This window comes from Corythoichthys intestinalis, chromosome 5 (genome assembly GCF_030265065.1).
Source record: "Corythoichthys intestinalis isolate RoL2023-P3 chromosome 5, ASM3026506v1, whole genome shotgun sequence".
NCBI classification, from domain to species: domain Eukaryota; kingdom Metazoa; phylum Chordata; class Actinopteri; order Syngnathiformes; family Syngnathidae; genus Corythoichthys; species Corythoichthys intestinalis.
Genome location: NC_080399.1, coordinates 11,978,268 through 11,997,636, shown reverse-complemented (window position 1 = coordinate 11,997,636; position 19,369 = coordinate 11,978,268). Strand labels below are relative to the sequence as shown.

Here is a 19,369-nt window from a genome sequence, read left to right as displayed (position 1 = left end):
CCAGTGTTTTCTCTCAAACCATTTTCTAGTCCTTTTTGAAGTGTGTTTTGGGTCATTGTCCTGCTGGAAGACCCATGACCTCTGAGGGAGACCAAGCTTTCTAACACTGGGCCCTACATTATGATGCAAAATTTGTTGGTAGTCTTCAGACTTTATAATACCATGCAGACGGTCAAGGAGTCCAGTGCCAGAGGTAGCAAAGCAACCCCAAAACATCAGGGAACCACCGCCATGTTTGACTGTGGGGACAGTGTTCTTTTCTTTGAAGGCCTCGTTTTTTTCCTGTAAACTCTATGTTGATGCCTTTTCCCAAAAAGCTCGACTTTTGTCTCATCTGACCAGAGAACATGATTCCAAACATTTTTTGGCTTTCTCAGGTAAGTTTTGGCAAACTTTTTATGTCTCTGGGTCAAAAGTGGGGTCTTCCTGGGTATCCTACCGTAGAGTCCCTTTTTATTGAGACGCCGACGGATAGCACGTGTTGACAAAGTTGTACCCTCGGACTGCAGGACAGCTTGAACTTGTTTGGATGTTAGTCGAGGTTCATTATCCACCATCTGCACAATCATTCGTTGAAAACTCTACACTTATTGATGACACTGCGCACGGTAGACACAGGAGCATTCAGGTCTTTGTAGATGGACTTGTAGACTTGTGATTACCCATGCTTCTTCACAATTTTGCTTCTGAAGTCCTCAGACAGTTCTTTGGTCTTTTTTCTTTTCTCCATGCTCAATGTGGTACGCACAAGGACACAGGACATACAGTAGATTGACTCAACTTTAATCCATCTTAACTGGCTCCAAGTGTGATTTAGTTATTGCCACCACCTGTTATGTGCCACAGGTAAGTAACAGGTGCTGTTAATTACACAAATTAGAGAAGCATCACATGATTTTTCAAAGGGCGCCAATACTTTTGTTCGGCTCATTTTGGGAGTTTTGCGTAAAATGATAATTAATTTTTTTTCCCCATCCTCTTTTGTGTTTTTTTCATGTTAAGCTAAACAAATGAAGATGTTACTACCAAAGCATTTGTAATTGCAATCATTTTCTGGGAGAAATTGAGCATTATCCGACAGAATTGCAGGGGTGCCAATACTTTTGGCCAGCAGTGTATACTGTATAATTTTTAAATTGCTGCTGGCTTTCTAAAATGTTGTCAAGTTATTATTTGTTTATATTTCATAATACTACCTTTGGATGTCAAATAAGGGACCACAAATTATTGTCCGTTGGGCCACAATCTGCCTCTGCTCCGCAGGTTTGAGATCCCTGGCCCAAGTGAAATGGACTGACACAAGTGTGCTGTGGTCTGAACAGTTTTTGGAAATCATGGATGTCGTGTCCTATGGGAAAACAGGTTAAGGACTGTCCAGCATAGACTGCATCCAGATTGCTATCAGTGTAATTAATGTTAAAAAGCCAGCATCTGTGATGGAATGAGGCTGGTTTAGTGATACTGGGACCATTAACTTATTGGCTACCATTGACAGTGATAAACTGTCATTGACTGATGGATCAAATGCATTGGACGTCTGTCGCTGTCGATGGCACTCAACCATGATCATCACTACCAGCTCAGTTTTATCAACACATTTGCACAATTAGACCATACATACAAAGCTCGACTCCATGACATCATGAATTGCTTTCTTTGTGCGATCAGCTTGTTTGTGCAGGCAGCAAAGACAAGAAAGCCGTCGGCGCTCATCAGACAAGGTGCCGATATCCAAGTCATGTGACAGTGACTTCCTGTCTGCGTGTCAGACGGCGAGTGAAGGCCCGTCGATAGCGAGTCGCGACGGCGTCCTCCTCAAACTACAACGACCAAAGATAAGGTGAAGGCAACATTTTCATTCATGGGGGATGTTTAGTAGAAAATGATTAGAGTAACATACTGTATCTCAGTGACTAGTCTACTTAATACATTTGTTTTGCTTTATGGATGCAAAATAGTCCTCTAATTAGGAGTGGGAACCTCTTGTTACCTCACGATACGATACGATTTGCGATACAAAGCTCACGATGATGATCTGACGATATGGCGATTCAACGATTATCGATACATTGGTCAGGAAATCATTCTGAGATATTCTACAAACAACTAATAAACAGAAAAACAAGCTTCTGCTGTGAATTGGAATGAGTTTATCACTAGTAGACGTCCAACATTCGTTCATTCGCTGCCACCCTCCCAGTTCAAACGGATTGAACGTCTATGGCCGTCATTGAGGTAATTTTGGGCCATTTAAGGTCATTTACCTGTTGATTTTCAGTTACTTCCTATTATTTGGGGGTATTTTATGGGTCACTTCCTGTTTATTTTTAGTTACAGAAGCGGAAGTGACCTGGGAGTCACCCAAATGATTAGGTAGTGACTCAAACTCAACAGGAAATGACCTGTAAATGAACAGCAAGTGACCTGTTAATGCCCCGAAAAATCGGACAGAATGACTAAAATGCTCTGGTGTCGAATTAGTGCTACAATGACTAATCGATTAACTCGAGTATTCGAGTAGAAAAAAAAAAAATTCAATTAAATTTTGCTGCTTTGAGTATTCGTTTAATTAAAGTGGCGTTGTAATAGTTTGTTTTGAAAGTGTTTGCATTCATTTTCATTGATTTGGGTGGATACACAGCCCTCTAGTCTACCTCATCTCACATGGCTAAATCCATCTGCTCCCTATTAAGACCAACATAAGCTACGTTTTTTTTTTGAGCTAATGATTTTTTTGAATGCATTCGTAATTTAGTTTAAAGGTATATTTAGCCATTTTTTGTGGGAATATATGTCTGAACCATTTGTTAAGAGCATTGTAAAAAAGCGTTAGCATTTTATAGCATTTAAGCTAACGAACTTTTGCTATGTTAGTCAATTGTTCTTTTGTTGTTCATAGATCCTCTTTTTTTTTTTTAATATACCGTGTGAGGCTCAGCTCAGGTATTTTAATTTTTTATGTTCCTTATCCGATTGCTCGATTATTCAAAATAAATAGTTCATCGATTAATCGGCTACTAAAATAATCGAAAGCTGCAGCCCTATTTCGGATGAACGAACTTTCCCAGTGTAAATGGATTGGGCGTCGAGCACCGTCAATGGCAGCCTTAGAGTTACCTGAGACACTATTATTGTGGAAGATTATGGTAGCAACTTGTTGGTCCCTTTTTTTTTTTTTTTTTTTTTTAAAACACTGCCACCTTTTTAAAACGATATCTCGATTTTTGGCAGAAGCATATCAATAACCTTTTGGGATACAAAGTATCACGATATATCACCATTTCGATATTTTGTCTCACCCCTAACTCTCATGCATAATTCATAAGTTTTACAAAGGTACATTTTTCTCTCATTATTTACCAAAATAATCTTTTTGTTCAATGGCTGACCATGCCATTAACAGCTTTTTCACTTCATAAAAAAAGATATATCATTAATTTTCTGACTATCTAATGGCAGACTGCTATTCAGAGAGGGTCAAAGATGATGGTTTACTGCAGTATGCTGCATAGTCAAGTCTCAAAGTTGAAACAAACTATGGATATAAACCCATTTTATAGCTCAAAAAAAGGTGTGTTTATTGTTTTTCTTTTAATCTTAAGAGTGATCTTAAAGTACAAACTAAAATAATAAACAGTCAGACACCCTTAGTTGTTAGAGCACTAGTAGTTGATGGATCACAATTTGTCCATTCCAAGTCTTAAAAGTGTTAATCAACTTGTGCAACAACAAAAAAATACATAATATTTTTTTATTCGTATTTATGTTTAGAATGAATTGTAATATCGTCACGTATTTATTTGTGTGCGATTTTATTATTCACGTCGTTGCTTAATGGTTTTAAAATTAACTGCGCAGGTAAACCATGTAAAAGCTTTTTCATAGGCAAACACTGCCCTCGTGTGGCAGGATGAAAGATGCACTACCACCTTGTTTTTGCACACCAAGTCCAAAAAGGCATTCAACTGTTTGCTTGATTGCCCTAAAAAGAATGCGAGGCACCAGAGTAGATTTAAGTCAAACAACAAAGCAATTGAATCAAACCATACATTCAACCTGCTTAACATTTGCCATTGATCACAGCCCATGGTCAGAGTCTAATTCATTTACCAACTTGTCATTCCGCATCATTGATTAAATTGTCCTTCACCCGCCTCCCCACCAAATGCCGTTAATCATATGCAAAGGCAAAAGATGTTGTCATTATTGCATCTAATCTAATAACAGGCTTAGCAGTAGAGCAACGGGCCAGTTCAGAGGTGAACTCCGCTGACCTCTAAAGGTCAAACTGCTTGTAATTGACCTTTTTAATTAGATGTGACAAATTTGGATGAGGATGTTTTCTATTTGTTTGCCATGCTTAGGCGAGACAAGAAAACCTGTCCCAGATTAGTTCACATATACGATATTTTTGAAGGCTATTCAGTCACGGCTTTGCTGTTTTGTCCATTAAAGTGAAAGAGTTGAATGCTAATAAAATAGGGTGACCAAACGTCTTCTTTTGCCCAGACATGTCCACTTTTTACATCCTGTTCTGGGCGTCCGGTGGGGTTTTATAAATTCAGGAAAATGTCCGGTTTTTTGACTGACGATTTGCACAGAATACTACAGTACTGTCGGGCCTGTACGTGTTCCCGGCTCAATTGTTGTGTTCAATACGTATATAATGAAATGCTCATGTACCTAAAATTGTAATTAAGTCAAAAATACCTTTATTCTACTTTGGATACAAATTTGTGTATGCATTGCACAGTCACATACTGGATTTATCATGGGTTCAACTGTCAATTCTCATTCACAAACAAATCTTCATCACCACAGGAGCTCACAGGCTATCGGTATGTACACTTGCTAAACTTACTTTTCGGCAACTGTTGACTTCTATCGGAGCTTTGTACTGGTGTGATCTGTAAAATCCCGTTTGGTGTAGTATCGTTGCGCTGCCGATGATTGTAAACTTTCATAGCAATGTTTGAGTTTGGCTCGGCTACCTGTGCTCGCTAATAGGATAGCTGTCTGTGGGCTAAGCCGCGCTAGGCATTCTGGGAAATGTAGATTTGAACTGGATTTGCACACATGCTGGTTGAATCGTTTCTCTGTTTTTTTCAGTTATTGTTTGCATGCAATCTAGAACAGTGAATGAGGATAACTTGAGTGGGAATAACAATTATTCAACGACAATTGTTGTGATAGTAGTTTATAAAAAATATTTAGTTGCCACATAGACTACTGTGTGTGCGTGTGTACTGACCGGACTACATTTCTATGGGTCTGCATTATATTATTAATCTTTTTGATTATTTTTTAATTCCAGGTGTGTGGTGGGGTTTTTTTTAATTAATTTTTAGGAATAATAAAGCCTGTTGAGTAACCTTTGAGATTTTGAATTTCAAAGTTTCAAAGTTTGCTTTATTGTCAATTCTACCACATGTGCAAGGACAATTTGCGTGTTTAGTTATATACTATATGGCTATAATTTCTTTTATAATACTGAATTGTTCCATCCAGATGGAGGAGGCCCACTTTAAATATATTGAAGTGATATAGACATCTTTGAGTAAACTTCAAGTAAAATTCAAGTATCTCACGGCCGGGCCGAGTGTCCTCTTTTTTTGGAAATCAAAATATGGTCACCCTAGTTATGGATATACATAATAAACTTAAGTTTCAAACGAACGTGAAGCCATAAATAGATGCTTGTTAATTGTGATGCTAGCATTGTCAATATTGAAGATGGAGCGATTGTATTGTTTGAAGTCAAGTTGTATTATTCATAATCACCGCTAGAGAGCAGCAATGTTCTATGTGATTTTCAGCACTGTCTCATCATTTCAAAAATACCTGAAGACAGAAAGACCCCAGAGGTCAACTGAGCCTTTAAGAACTACAATGGGCTAACTCCTTTTGTCTATTTGCATGGGAGTGATATAAAAGTGGTCCAAGTCGAAACTTCAGACAAACCTATCTCTAACTAATTAAAGTTAGATAACAGACTTACTCAAACATGCAAATTGACTAGCGCACAAGCTAAAGGGAAAAAAAAGAAGTGCCGAGCGCAATATTTACGATGGATGCAACAATATTCGATTTTATATTGAACCGTTCAATACGCCCTCTTCGATTCATTATGCAAAAACATTCGATTTAAATGAAATGCTGTCAAAATGCATTTTCCGAATTTGTCGTCTCTCGCGCTAAAATGTCCGGCGCAGCTTTGCCTTGAATAAACAAACTCTGCCGCTAGCAGAGGCTTGAAAAGCACTCTAGAAATACAATGTATTATTATTATTATTATTATCTGAAAATGAGGCTTATAAATCCCACAGCATGGCAAGTGGGCATTTGAGTGTTGTTTTCGACACATTTACCAGTTTTTGCCTGTGTTCCGGGACCTGTGCGTGTCTAGTCATACCTGTGCTGTCATATGTACTTTGCGTTCCGGCACCTTATGATTTACAAATTAAGCACTGCCTGCTTCACTTTACAAAAAGTAAAGATTGTTCTCAGCACTTTTATACAATTATTTCTTCAGATCAGTAAGAAGTAAGCACATAAATAGTATGCACTACATTGCATGTTTATATGATTGCGTTGCTATTTTTGCTTGTTAGCAAAATTTTAAAAATTAAAAACACGTGTATATTTTTTGTTTCAGAGCATTAAATGTATTGAATCGAATCAAAAATCGTGTCCCTCGTACTGTATATCAAAGATATGCCTTAACTATGGGTCAAACAACTAAACCGTTTTCATAAAATGCAGGGTCTAATCACATGAATATGACATCATATTTATTGATACAAGAATAACATTTTTCACACGTCATTTTACTTAGCTGAAAATAAGCCTGTTTTGAGAGGGTTGTCTATGTTTTTTTGTTGTTGTTTGTTTAGACTTATTGTTTATGATTCTTACTCTCAGAGTTTCTACCTTTGCCACTTTATTGCGCCATTAACTGATAGACGTCTGATCTATTTTGACTGGGAGAGGCTGGCAGTGAAAAATCGCTGCCAACACCCTCCCAGTCAAAATGGATTCACCGTTTACTGCCGTCAATGGCAGCGAATGTGTTTTATGACTCCTATTTAGAAGCCAAATGTAGCAACTTTTTCTGGTGTTTTTCACTGGGCTTTTCCCTGGTGCTCACCCACAACAAATTATTGCTCAGAAGATGTTGGGTTTTAGGTCCCCTTTAAATAGAATCACAATCGATGGCTGATTTTTTTGACAAGGCACATTGAGTTACCGCTATGCTACTAGTTATTTGAATACTTTGTTTTTTTTTCATACAAAACTTATTTTGACTCTACTACTGCATTGTGTTAGTGTAGGTTACTGATATATTACGACACTCTCTGACATTTGGACAAATTTGGCATGTGTCGGTAAGAATTGAGGATCCCTTGAGCTTGAACATATTTAAGTAAATTGTAATTAATCCAGATCTTGTGGTTCATAATTGGTACACATCAATACAGAAACAATCCAGCACAAAAATATATCACATAAGACAGAGACATATTTTTTGATATCAGAAAATGTTTACAGTGTTTTTACAGTAAGTCAGCTGATGTTATCAGCTCAGTGCTATTGGTGTTACCTTCTCTCTATGACCACTAGGAGTGTATCATGTGCACTGTCCATAAAAGCAGCCTCTGTCATGCATACATGGACTCAGTCAGGCCCGTCTGCTTGAAGGTCCGTGCCACTTGTCTGGAGTGCTGCATCTTTGCAGACAGGGCCTCCAGGACATCATGCTGGTCCACTGCAGTGGCCGTGCGATATATGAATGTGCCCATGGACTCCAGGCCTCGCAGGCCCAGGTTGACCCCGCAGCCTGGAGAAAACAATACAACAGTCATGCTCAGTTTGAAAAGCGAATAATCTTTTGACTCAGAGGAATAAACATATCCTTTTTAGGACGTGTTGCCGTCTCGTACCTGTGTCAAAGTTGAGAACGCGCGCCGCCTCTCCTTCCACGGTGACGGCGACATTATCCCCCTCGATATAGGCGGCGCTGACTCGTCTGTGTGACAACTGAATCTCGAATAGCCGCCGACTGCACTGCATGTGGTAGAGCGTCACGTCGTTCAGCCGTGGCTCGATGTCTGTTTTGTATACATTAAAGGACTGATGGAAGATGTTCTTCATGATCTGAAGAAGCAAACAACAGGAGCAGCTCCTGAGAAATTACATATTCAGAAATATAGTTGTGTCTTGAAGTATAACTGACCTCATTTATCAGGTCTTTGAGATACCAATCGGCATTCAGCTGACTTGTGAGCAAAAAAAAAGAGGAGCATGGCAAACAACAACTTCTCATAAAAAGGCTCATTAAAAGTTTAAGTTCACTCCCAAAAAATCACATTTCTTAAAGACATATCACTACAAACTCTTGTGTGCCCCTTTTTTTTATCATACTGCCCAGTGTGCATACTAGAAAGTTTCATTATTTCCATTCCATTGTTATCATTAGCGCTGGCCGATATATGTATATCGCCAGAACGAACATAAACGAATTGGTGTATCGTCATAAATTCTTTCTATCGTCACTATCGTTAAAAAAAAAAAAAAAAGAAAAACATTGACTGTACTGAACTCTACAGTGCTGATATTTCTTAAATCAATTAAGCAAAACTGCCACAAGACAGTCCTATACCAGCAAGCCAAAGGTGTGATAAATCACCACACAACACAATAAGGGTGGGAACCTCTCCCGTATCCTACGATACAATACAATTTGCGATACAAACCTCACGATAATGTTGAGCTCACGATTTGGCGATACAACGATTATCGATGCATTGGTCAGGAAATCCTTCTAAGACGGGATTAGAACCTTTTTGACCGAGAGCGCCAAAACACCCAACATATTTTAAATTATGATTCCACGTGAGTCATACAGTCTGTGTGTGTCTATATACTGCATGCATATATATTTATATATATATTTAAGGCTTTCAAAATTATCGCGTTAACAGGCGGTAATTAATTTTTTTAAATAATCACGTTAAAATATTTGACGCATTTATCGCACATGCCCCGCTCAAACAGATTAAATGACAGCATAGTGTCATTTCCACTTGTTACCTGTGTTTTTTGGTGTTTTGTCGCCCTCTGCTGGCCTTTGGGTGCGACTGATTTTATGGGTTTAAGCACCATGAGCATTGTGTGATTATTGAAATTAACAATGGCGAGCTACTAGTTTATTTTTTGATTGAAAATTTTACAAACTTTATTAAAAAAAAAACATTAAGAGGGGTTTTAATATAAAATTTCCATAACTTGTACTAACATTTATCTTTTAAGAACTACAAGTCTTTCTATCCATTGATCACTTTAACAGAATGTTAATAATGTTGATGCCATCTTTTTGATTTATTGTTATAATAAACAAATACAGTACTTATGTACAGTATGTTGAATGTATATATCCGTCTTGTGTCTTATCTCTCCATTCCAACAATTTACAGAAAAATATGGCATATTTTATAGATGATTTGAATTGCGATAAATTACGATTAATTTTTAAGCTGTGATTAACTCGATTAAAAATGTTAATCGTTTGACAGCCCTTACATATATATATATATATATATATATATATATATATATACACACAGTGCCTTGCAAAAGTATTCGGCCCCATTTGAATCTTGCAACCTTTTGCCACATTTCAGGCTTAAAACATAAAGATATGAAATTTAATTTTTTTGTCAAGAATCAACAACAAGTGGGACACAATCGTGAAGTGGAACAACATTTATTGGATAATTTAAACTTTTTTAACAAATAAAAAACTGAAAAGTGGGGCGTGCAATATTATTCGGCCCCTTTACTTTCAGTGCAGCAAACTCACTCCAGAAGTTCAGTGAGGATCTCTGAATGATCCAATGTTGTCCTAAATGACCGATGATGATAAATAGAATCCACCTGTGTGTAATCAAGTCTCCGTATAAATGCACCTGCTCTGTGATAGTCTCAGGGTTCTGTTTAAAGTGCAGAGAGCATTATGAAAACCAAGGAACACACCAGGCAGGTCCGAAATACTGTTGTGGAGAAGTTTAAAGCCGGATTTGGATACAAAAAGATTTCCCAAGCTTTAAACATCTCAGGAGCACTGTGCAAGCCATCATATTGAAATGGAAGGAGCATCAGACCACTGCAAATCTACCAAGACCTGGCCGTCCTTCCAAACTTTCTTCTCAAACAAGGAGAAAACTGATCAGAGATGCAGCCAAGAGGCCCATGATCACTCTGGATGAACTGCAGAGAACTACAGCTGAGGTGGGAGAGTCTGTCCATAGGACAACAATCAGTAGTACACTGCACAAATCTGGCCTTTATGGAAGAGTGGCAAGAAGAAAGCCATTTCTCAAAGATATCCATAAAAAGTCTCGTTTAAAGTTTGCCACAAGCCACCTGGGAGACACACCAAACATGTGGAGGAAGGTGCTCTGGTCAGATGAAACCAAAATTGAACTTTTTGGCCACAATGCAAAACGGTATGTTTGGCATAAAAGCAACACAGCTCATCACCCTGAACACACCATCCCCACTGTCAAACATGGTGATGGCAGCATCAAGGTTTGGGCCTGCTTTTTTTCAGCAGGGACAGGGAAGATGGTTAAAATTGACGGGAAGATGGATACAGCCAAATACAGGAACATTCTGGAAGAAAACCTGTTGGTCTCTGCACAAGACCTGAGACTGGGACGGAGATTTATCTTCCAACTGGACAATGATCCAAAACATAAAGCCAAATCTAGAATGGAATGGTTAAAAAATAAAAGTATCCAGGTGTTAGAATGGCCAAGTCAAAGTCCAGACCTGAATCCAATCGAGAATATGTGGAAAGAGCTGAAGACTGCTATTCACAAACACTCTCCATCCAACCTCACTGAGCTCGAGCTGTTTTGCAAGGAAGAATGGGCAAGAATGTCAGTCTCTCGATGTGCAAAACTGATAGAAACATACCCCAAGCGACTTGCAGCTGTAATTGGAGCAAAAGGTGGCGCTACAAAGTATTAACGCAAGGGGGCCGAATAATATTGCACGCCCCACTTTTCAGTTTTTTATTTGTTAAATAAGTTTAAATTATCCAATAAATTTTGTTCCACTTCACGATTGTGTCCCACTTGTTGATTCTTGTCAAAAAATTAAAATTTTATATCTTTATGTTTGAAGCCTGAAATGTGGCGAAAGGTTGCAAGGTTCAAGGGGGCCGAATACTTTTGCAAGGCACTGTACATAAATAAATATATATATACATATATATATATTTACTAGGGCTGTCAAAATTATCACGTTAACGAGCGGTAATTAATTTTTTAAATTAATCCCGTTAAAATATTTGACACAATTAACGCACAAATGCCCTGCTTAAACAGATTAAAATGACAGCACAGTGAAAGCTGTACTTGTTGTGTTTTTCGGAGTTTTACCGCCCTCTGCTGGCGCTTGGCCTGCGACTGATTTTATAGGCTTCAGCACCCATGAGCATTGTGTAAGTAATTATTGACATCAACAATGGCGGGCTACTAGTTTATTTTTTGATTGAAAATTTTACAAATTTTATTACAACGAAAACATGAAGAGGGGTTTTAATATAAAATTTCTATAACTTATACTAAAATTTATCTTTTAAGAACTACAAGTCTTTCTATCCATGGATTGCTTTAACAGAATGTTAATAATGGTAATGCCATCTTGTTGATTTATTGTTATAATAAAGAAATACAGTACTTATGTACCGTATGTTGAATTTATATATCCATCTTGTGTCTTATCTTTCCATTCCAACAATAATTTACAGAAAAATATGGCATATTTTATAGATGGTTTGAATTGCAATTAATTGCGATTAATTACGATTAATTAATTTTTAAGCTGTAATTAACTCGATTAAAAATTTTAATCGTTTGACACCCCTAATATTTATATATTCTGTTGCCGGCTTGTCCGAGTCGGCTTTGTGATCACTAATTGTATTGAGATCATTTTGTCTACACTCATAGATTAGTCCAATTTTTCTTTTATTCAAGACAATAGTTATACGTGGTTTAATTACCTGACGTGTTTCGGCGAACACTTCCGCCTTAAGATGGAGGCAGAAAAGTTTGCCGAAACATGTCACATAATTAAGAACTAAGAAGGCAAGCGTCCAAGAAAAATGTGTGAATGGACCATCAGCTCATCACAGCTCGTTCCTGTCAAACGAGCCGGCCGGTTCCACATTTAAAATTACGGGTTGGCGGACAGCCAGATGCACTCATCCCAAGAGCCAAATATGGTTCGCGAGACATGTGTTCCCGACCTCTGTTCTAGGATATTTTACAAAAGAACTAAAAAACAGAAAAACATCCTTCATTCTTGTGCAACTTACATTCTGCTGTAAATTTATCACGAGTAGACGTCCAATCCATCTGAACTGGGAGGGTGGTAGCAAATAACCCCTCCCACTTCATACGGGCCCCTCCCACTTCCACGGTCGTCAGTGGCAGCCAATACAAGCCAACGAGGTCATTTTGGGCCATTTCAGGTCATTACATGTTTATTTTCAGTCACTACCTGTTGATTTTGGGGCATTTCAGGGTCACTTGTTGATTTGGGGGCATTTTGTGGGTCACTTCCTGTTGATTTTGGGCTACAGAACAGGAAGTGATCAGGTAATGAATAGGCAGTGACTCAAACTCAACAGGAAGTGGCCTGTTAATGCCCTAAAATGAACAGAAAGTGACCTGTAAATGCCCCGAAAATCAGACAGAGTGACTGTGAATGCTATGGTTTTGAACGAACGTTCATTCACCCTTCCTGGTCTTGATAGATTGGGCGTCGAGCCCTTCACTGGCAGCCATAGGGTTAACCGAGACACTATTATCGTGGACGATTTTGGTAGCAACTTATGTCTTCCTTTTTTTTGTTTGTTTAAACATTGACCCATTTTTAAAACGATATCTCAATTTTTGGCATGAGCGTATGGATAACCTTTTGGGATGCAAAGTATCACGATATATCACCATTTTGATATTTTGTCACAACCTCCAACAAAAACACGTGGTGCATATATAACACCTCGGGCTGGCATTGATGGTGATAACCATCCAATTCATTTGAACTGAGATGGTTGGCAGCAAATGGTCACGTTTCAGTGCCAAAGATGGTATTCGATGTCCAATCAATTTGAACTAGGAGGGATGGTAGTCTTCCAGTCCAAATGGATTAGCCGTCTATCACCGACAATGGCAAAGAATGACGTAATGACAATTAAATAATTTTGAGGTGGTGAAGACATTACATTAAAAAAAACAATGATCATAATTATATGAATAAGTTGTATAACAATTCATTAGATATTGTTATAGTGATACAAAATGGCCCATATAGAGGTAAATATTTTTCTATACTGCCCAGCACTAGCTATTACCATATGTTTTTAAAACATAATATTAGAGCTGAAACGAATACTCGAGCAACTCAAGTAACTCGAGTTTAAAAACTGATCCGAGTAATTTTATTCACCTCGAGTAATCGTTTATTTTGACAGCTCTAATCATCACGTTTTGCTCGGACTACTTTTAATGCGGGACAACACGCTGATGTCACGTGCGTAGAGGAAGAAACAAAAAAAAAAAACTTACTGCAGCCGACAGCCCCTACAAACGACGCCGCCGTTACTAAATACTAGCCCGCACGATGGTTGGTAGCAGGTAGCGTCTGATGAGTCTCATAGAGATCACATGTATGTTGAACTAGAAGCACATTGACAGACTCGGCCGCGTCTGGGCAGCGTTAGTAAACAGCCGCCATCTTAAAGCAGTAGAGCGCTAAGCGCTAATAAAGAGCACTAAGCGCCAATAAAGAGCGCTAAGGCGCTAATAAATTAGATTAACGTTACTGTGACTAGCTCATGTAACGTTAGCCCTGCGGAGGGCTAGGTTTCTATTAATTATGACCACTTTCGATGCGTTGCTAACGTGTCTTTCATACAGGCTCTAACATAACATAGCGTTGTGGAGTGATGAGGGTGTAAAATAAAAACTCAATAATGCTAACTATCAATTTTAGCTCAGTAGTCGTTGCTGGATAAAACAGTAGCACTAGTCCCTAGTGTGCTCCAATACAGCCTGTATCATACATTTATTTTGAACACTGCAAAAACTCAAAATCCTATCAGGACTTACAGTTTAGACTAACTTAAAACTTAACTAGAACTTAAAAATGGCTTGACACAAATAGAAATTCAATTGAAACACGTGGGAAAAAATCCTAACTTTTAAGTGATGTGTGTTATCAAGCGTAAAGGCATTTTTAGGTGTATAAATATATATATATATTTTTTTTTAAATAAGATCTAAAGGTTTTTTGAGTGAAAGCAGTGAATTAGTGTTTTTTTTTTATTTTTTTATTCTAGTTAGATCTGAGATGCAATTGTTGGCTGTTTTCAACAATATACATCGAAAATAAAGACATTGATCGACTGAAAATGGTTCAAGATTAAATGAAATGTCTTGTTTTCTCATGTATATTTATATTTGCTCTTCACCTAAAAATTTATTTGTTTTATCCAATTATTCGATTAATCGATAGAATTTTCAGTCAATTACTCGATTACTAAAATATTCGATAGCTGCAGCCCTACATAATAACATACAAAACCCTGAAAATTAACATTTTGTAATCCAACATCATTGACAGAGCCAATAAATCTTTGTCTCACTCCTTGTGTGCAGTGACGCTTTCTAGTACAGACATCTGTTACTAAGTAACGCTGCACTTCTACGTGAATGGGTGCCCACGTAGCAACAAAGATGGCCTCACCACTTACCTGTGTACGTGTATGCTCTGGCCACAAAAAGTAGTTGATAACACACACACACATGCACTCACCATTCCTCTTGTCAGATGCACATGAGTGCATCCACAGACTTGAGCACGCACTCGCCCACGAACACACACTCTAATGGACTCTGACATTAGCAGGGTCCATCTGCTGAGTGCAAGGTGGCAAATACCAAGAGCACCTCCTTTAACTCATTCGCTCCCGATATAATCCCGTATATAATTTAGAGTATGTGTTGTGGTTGACAAGGAAGGGCTCACCGAGGAATTGGCTGTATGCTTGAGGAAGCGCACCATCTTGGCATCAGAAGAGGGACACACGAGAGCCATGTAGCGGTTCCGGAAGGTGCCGTAGATCTTCAAGTGGAACCCCGACCGGGCAGTGGGGTTACGGTGCTCCCTCGGGGCTTCCAACCCGTAAGCAGACAGGTCGAAGTAGAGACTGTGGGCGCGGATTTCTGGAGTGGGTACCTGACAAAAAGAGAAGTTGTTAAAAACTCTCAACTGTGGCAAGTTTTGTGTTCTAATGTATCAGTGGGGTTAATTTATCACTAATTATGAGGCCAAGTCGGCTAACATTGCATCTCAACATTTTTAGGCGCGAAGAATTAGAGAACAAAGATGCTAATACTGAAGCAGAAAAGATGCTACTTCTCAACATGTTGAAGACTGAACTTGAAATGTTGCATAATTAACTAACCTAACTCCAGATGCCTTCAAAATAGTGCGCTGTCCTCTTCATAGAGAACCGCACTGTTTAGCTCAGTTGTCTATACAGTAGGACAAATAAGTATTTAGTCAACCACTAATTGTGCAAGTTCTCCCACTTGAAAATATTAGATAGGCCTGTAATTGTCAACATGGGTAAACCTCAACCATGAGAGACAGAACGTGAAAAAAAAAAAACTGAAAATCACATTGTTTGATTTTTAAAGAATTTATTTGCAAATTTTGGTGGAAAATAAGTATGTGGTCAATACCAAAAGTTCATCTCAATACTTTGTTATATACCCTTTGTTGGCAATAACGGAGACCAAACGTTTTCTGTAACTCTTCACAAGCTTTTCACACACTGTTGCTGGTATTTTGGCCCATTCCTCCATGCAGATCTCCTCTAGAGCAGTGATGTTTTGGAGTTGTCGTTGGGCAACTCGGACTTTGAACTCCCTCCTCACCCCGTGGCGTCAAAATGATAACAAGAACGGGGAGCAAAAATCCCAGAACCACACGGGGGGACCTAGTGAATGACCTACAGAGAGCGGGGACCACAGTAACAAAGGCTACGATCAGTAACACAATGCGCCGCCAGGGACTCAAATCCTGCACTGCCAGACGTGTCCCCCTGCTGAAGAAAGTACACGTCCAGGCCCGTCTGCGGTTCGCTAGAGAGCATTTGGATGATCCAGAAGAGGACTGGGAGAATGTGTTATAGTCAGATGAAATTAAAATAGAACTTTTTGGTAGAAACACAGGTTCTCGTCTTTGGCGGAAAAAGAATACTGAATTGCACCATACCCACTGTGAAGCATTGGGGTGGAAACATCATGCTTTGGGGCTGTTTTTCCGCAAAGGGACCAGGACGACTGATCTGTGTAAAGGAAAGAATGAATGGGGCCATGTATCAAGAGATTTTGAGTGAAAATCTCCTTCCATCAGCAAGGGCATTGAAGATGAGACGTGGCTGGGTATTTCAGCATGACAATGATCCCAAACACACAGCCAGGGCAACAAAGGAGTGGCTTCGTAAGAAACATTTTAAGGTCCTGGAGTGGCCTACCCAGTCTCCAGATCTCAACCCCATAGAAAATCTGTGGAGGAAGTTGAAAGTCCATGTTGCCCAACGACAGCCCCAAAACATTACTGCTCTAGAGGAGATCTGCATGGAGGAGTGGGCCAAAATACCAGCAACGGTGTGTGAAAAACTTGTGAAGAGTTGCAGAAAACGTATGGCCTCACTTACTGCCAACAAAGGGTACATAACAAAGTATTGAGATGAACTTTTGGTATTGACCAAATACTTATTTTCACCTATGATTTGAAATAAATTCTTTTAAAAATCAAACAATGTGATTTTTTGTTTGTTTTTTTTCCACATTCTGTCTCTCATGGTTGAGGTTTACCCATGTTGACAATTACAGGCCGCGCTAATATTTTCAAGTGGGAGAACTTGCCCTTTAGCGCAGCACCATCTAGTGCACTGGTCCCCAACCACCAAGCCGGGGACCGGCAATGGTCTGTGCCGCATTTGCTGCTAAGCCGCACAGAACTAATAAATAATTTGACAACCACATTCTGGCTTGTGCCTCTTGACACACCAATCTTACTGCCTACTCTGTTGACTAATCCAAGTAGCGATATGTGGATGTCGCCCTCTAGTGGTGGTCCCCATTACTGGGGTGTTTACACACCTCAGTAGCAGCCCAGCATCAGTCAGTGTAAACAGTAACTTTAGCTGCCTGCTGCTGGCTGTGTGCTCCGAGCGACACAACTCAGCAATGGTGGACAGGTACTTCCGCTCGTTTTGGTGGGATTTGTCAATAGATATATAACAATAAAACTGGATAGGATGTCGTCACAGAAATTTACTGGAGCTATCTATTTGCGGTTGTCCTCAATAATGACGTATGGCATGGCCGCAACAGATTTGTTCCCAAAAATAATAAGCCTACACGCGAGCGAAAATGACTGAAAAACACGTATTTGGACAGGTTTTTACGGGGAGAAGGACACCTGACGAGTCAGAAGAGGAGAGGAGCCTACGCCAAGTCCACTCTGCATAATACAGTATGTGGCCAAAAGCAAAACCAAAGCTGCTTTGGCTCATAGAGACTAGGCAGTAGGCACCCTGGAATAACGGATAAGCCTTTGGAATTTTTAAAACAAAAAATGCAAGCACAAAGGACAGAAACAATTAGTAAGGGCCACTACATCAACAAAAGCAAATGCACTAAGAACATCATACCTAGTGGCGAACCATAATGCTAAAGCCAAGAAACCCTTCACGATTGGAGAAGAACTTATTATGCTTGAGACCAAGGATGTTTGCAGTCAAGTTTTAGGAGGGGCCGCTGTTAAAAAAAAAAGGTTGATTCAGCGTCTGGTGAGTTACATTTTCCCTGCACTTAATGTTCCTTTTTAGTCCCGTCATGTTTTTTGTATTTACTGTATTCTTTTTGCCACACAATGCCGGTCCGTGAAAAAAAAGCCCACATAACACCTGTCCATGGTGCAAAAAAGGTTGGGGAAAACTGATCTAGTGGATGTATAATGTAACCTCAACCGCTACTACTACTACTGCGCCTTATAATGCATTGCTATCTATGAAACGTTTTAAAATAGGCCATTCATTGAAGGTGCGCTTTATACTCCGATGCGCCTTATAGTGTGGAAGTCTAGTTCACTTAAAAGTTTTAGTTCAAGTTACTGTACTTAAGTCCAAGTTACTTAAAATGATTTCAACTTATTTGTAATAAGACTAGTTCACGTAAAATCTTAGGTTTTCGGCAATAATTCGACTAGTTCTCCAACAAAGCTTTAAAAAAAAAAATTAAGTGAAACAGGGATGCTGGAAGTCACTCACAGCAAGGGGCGCTGAGGATCTTATTTTGTTTTTCCCATCCAAAAACAGCTGTTTCGGTCCAAATTTGTCATGCTTGCGCATTTTCTCCATACACGGTGTGCAAAATTGCAGTACACACGCATGCTGGATAGTTTACGTACTACTATTACTAGGCTACTACAAAAATAGCTTTCTACTTCACCTACAGCGTGTATTGGAGTTTTTGTATTGGAAATTAAAGCACTCGTGTATTATAATGCAAATCAAAACTCAAATAAATCACACACAAATATCCAACAGTGCTCTGCACGGCGGCAGCTCAGCATCAAGAACAAACAACAATATGGCTACAATACAAACTATTTGAAGTTCTCCACTATCTAAATCCGCAGCTAAATTTTCCTAGCTGGGCAGTATTATAAACTATCATAATTATCTTCATTTTAGACCTCGAATTGAATTTTAGAAAATTCCGCAGTTTTTTTGTAAAGAAGAAATTGCTAATTTGTTTTTGGCCCATGTTAGCGCCTTATCCAACGTGACCTGGTAGCAAGCAAAGTGTCAGGTGGGGACCATGTTATATTATCATAATTATATTATCATATCATATTATCATATATTATCATATTATAAACTATCATAATTATCTTCATTTTAGACCTTTATTTCATCTGTAAACATGAAAAAAAAAGTATTTCAAGCATTGCTAATTTATTGCTATGCATTTTGCAATATGCCTTTGCCATATTGGATCATGTTGCAATATGCTTCAAACCGTAATATCCAGCCCAAGTGCTCAACATAAATAATTCTCCATCCTTGCTTATGAACTTTGGCTTTCCATCCAACACTCCAAAATCACATCCTCTTCCTCCCTCAAGTCGAGATTGATCCATCTGACTTGAAGTGACATAAAGCAGCTGAGTGGGATCAACCAACATTTAGCGGCCGGCAAGATGCGGACTGGGA

At 38.9% G+C, this 19,369-nt stretch overlaps 1 protein-coding gene across 2 annotated transcripts in view; it reads right to left on the bottom strand.

Moving 5' to 3' along the window:
• Window positions 1–1,098: 1,098 nt before the first annotated feature.
• The window catches only part of si:dkey-234i14.6 (uncharacterized), a 30,024-nt gene continuing 11,753 nt past the window's right edge, over window positions 1,099–19,369 (bottom strand). The window contains exons 3-6 of one of the 2 annotated variants that reach the window (XR_009063327.1): window positions 15,103–15,312; window positions 7,941–8,154; window positions 7,601–7,837; window positions 1,099–1,820 (exon numbers count right to left, since the gene is read on the bottom strand). Coding sequence is in view for 1 of the 2 variants with exons in the window: in XM_057837609.1 (XP_057693592.1) it covers window positions 7,659–7,837; window positions 7,941–8,154; window positions 15,103–15,312 (603 nt within the window). In the remaining variant the exon portion in view is untranslated. The other variant, XM_057837609.1, reaches the window with a different exon arrangement.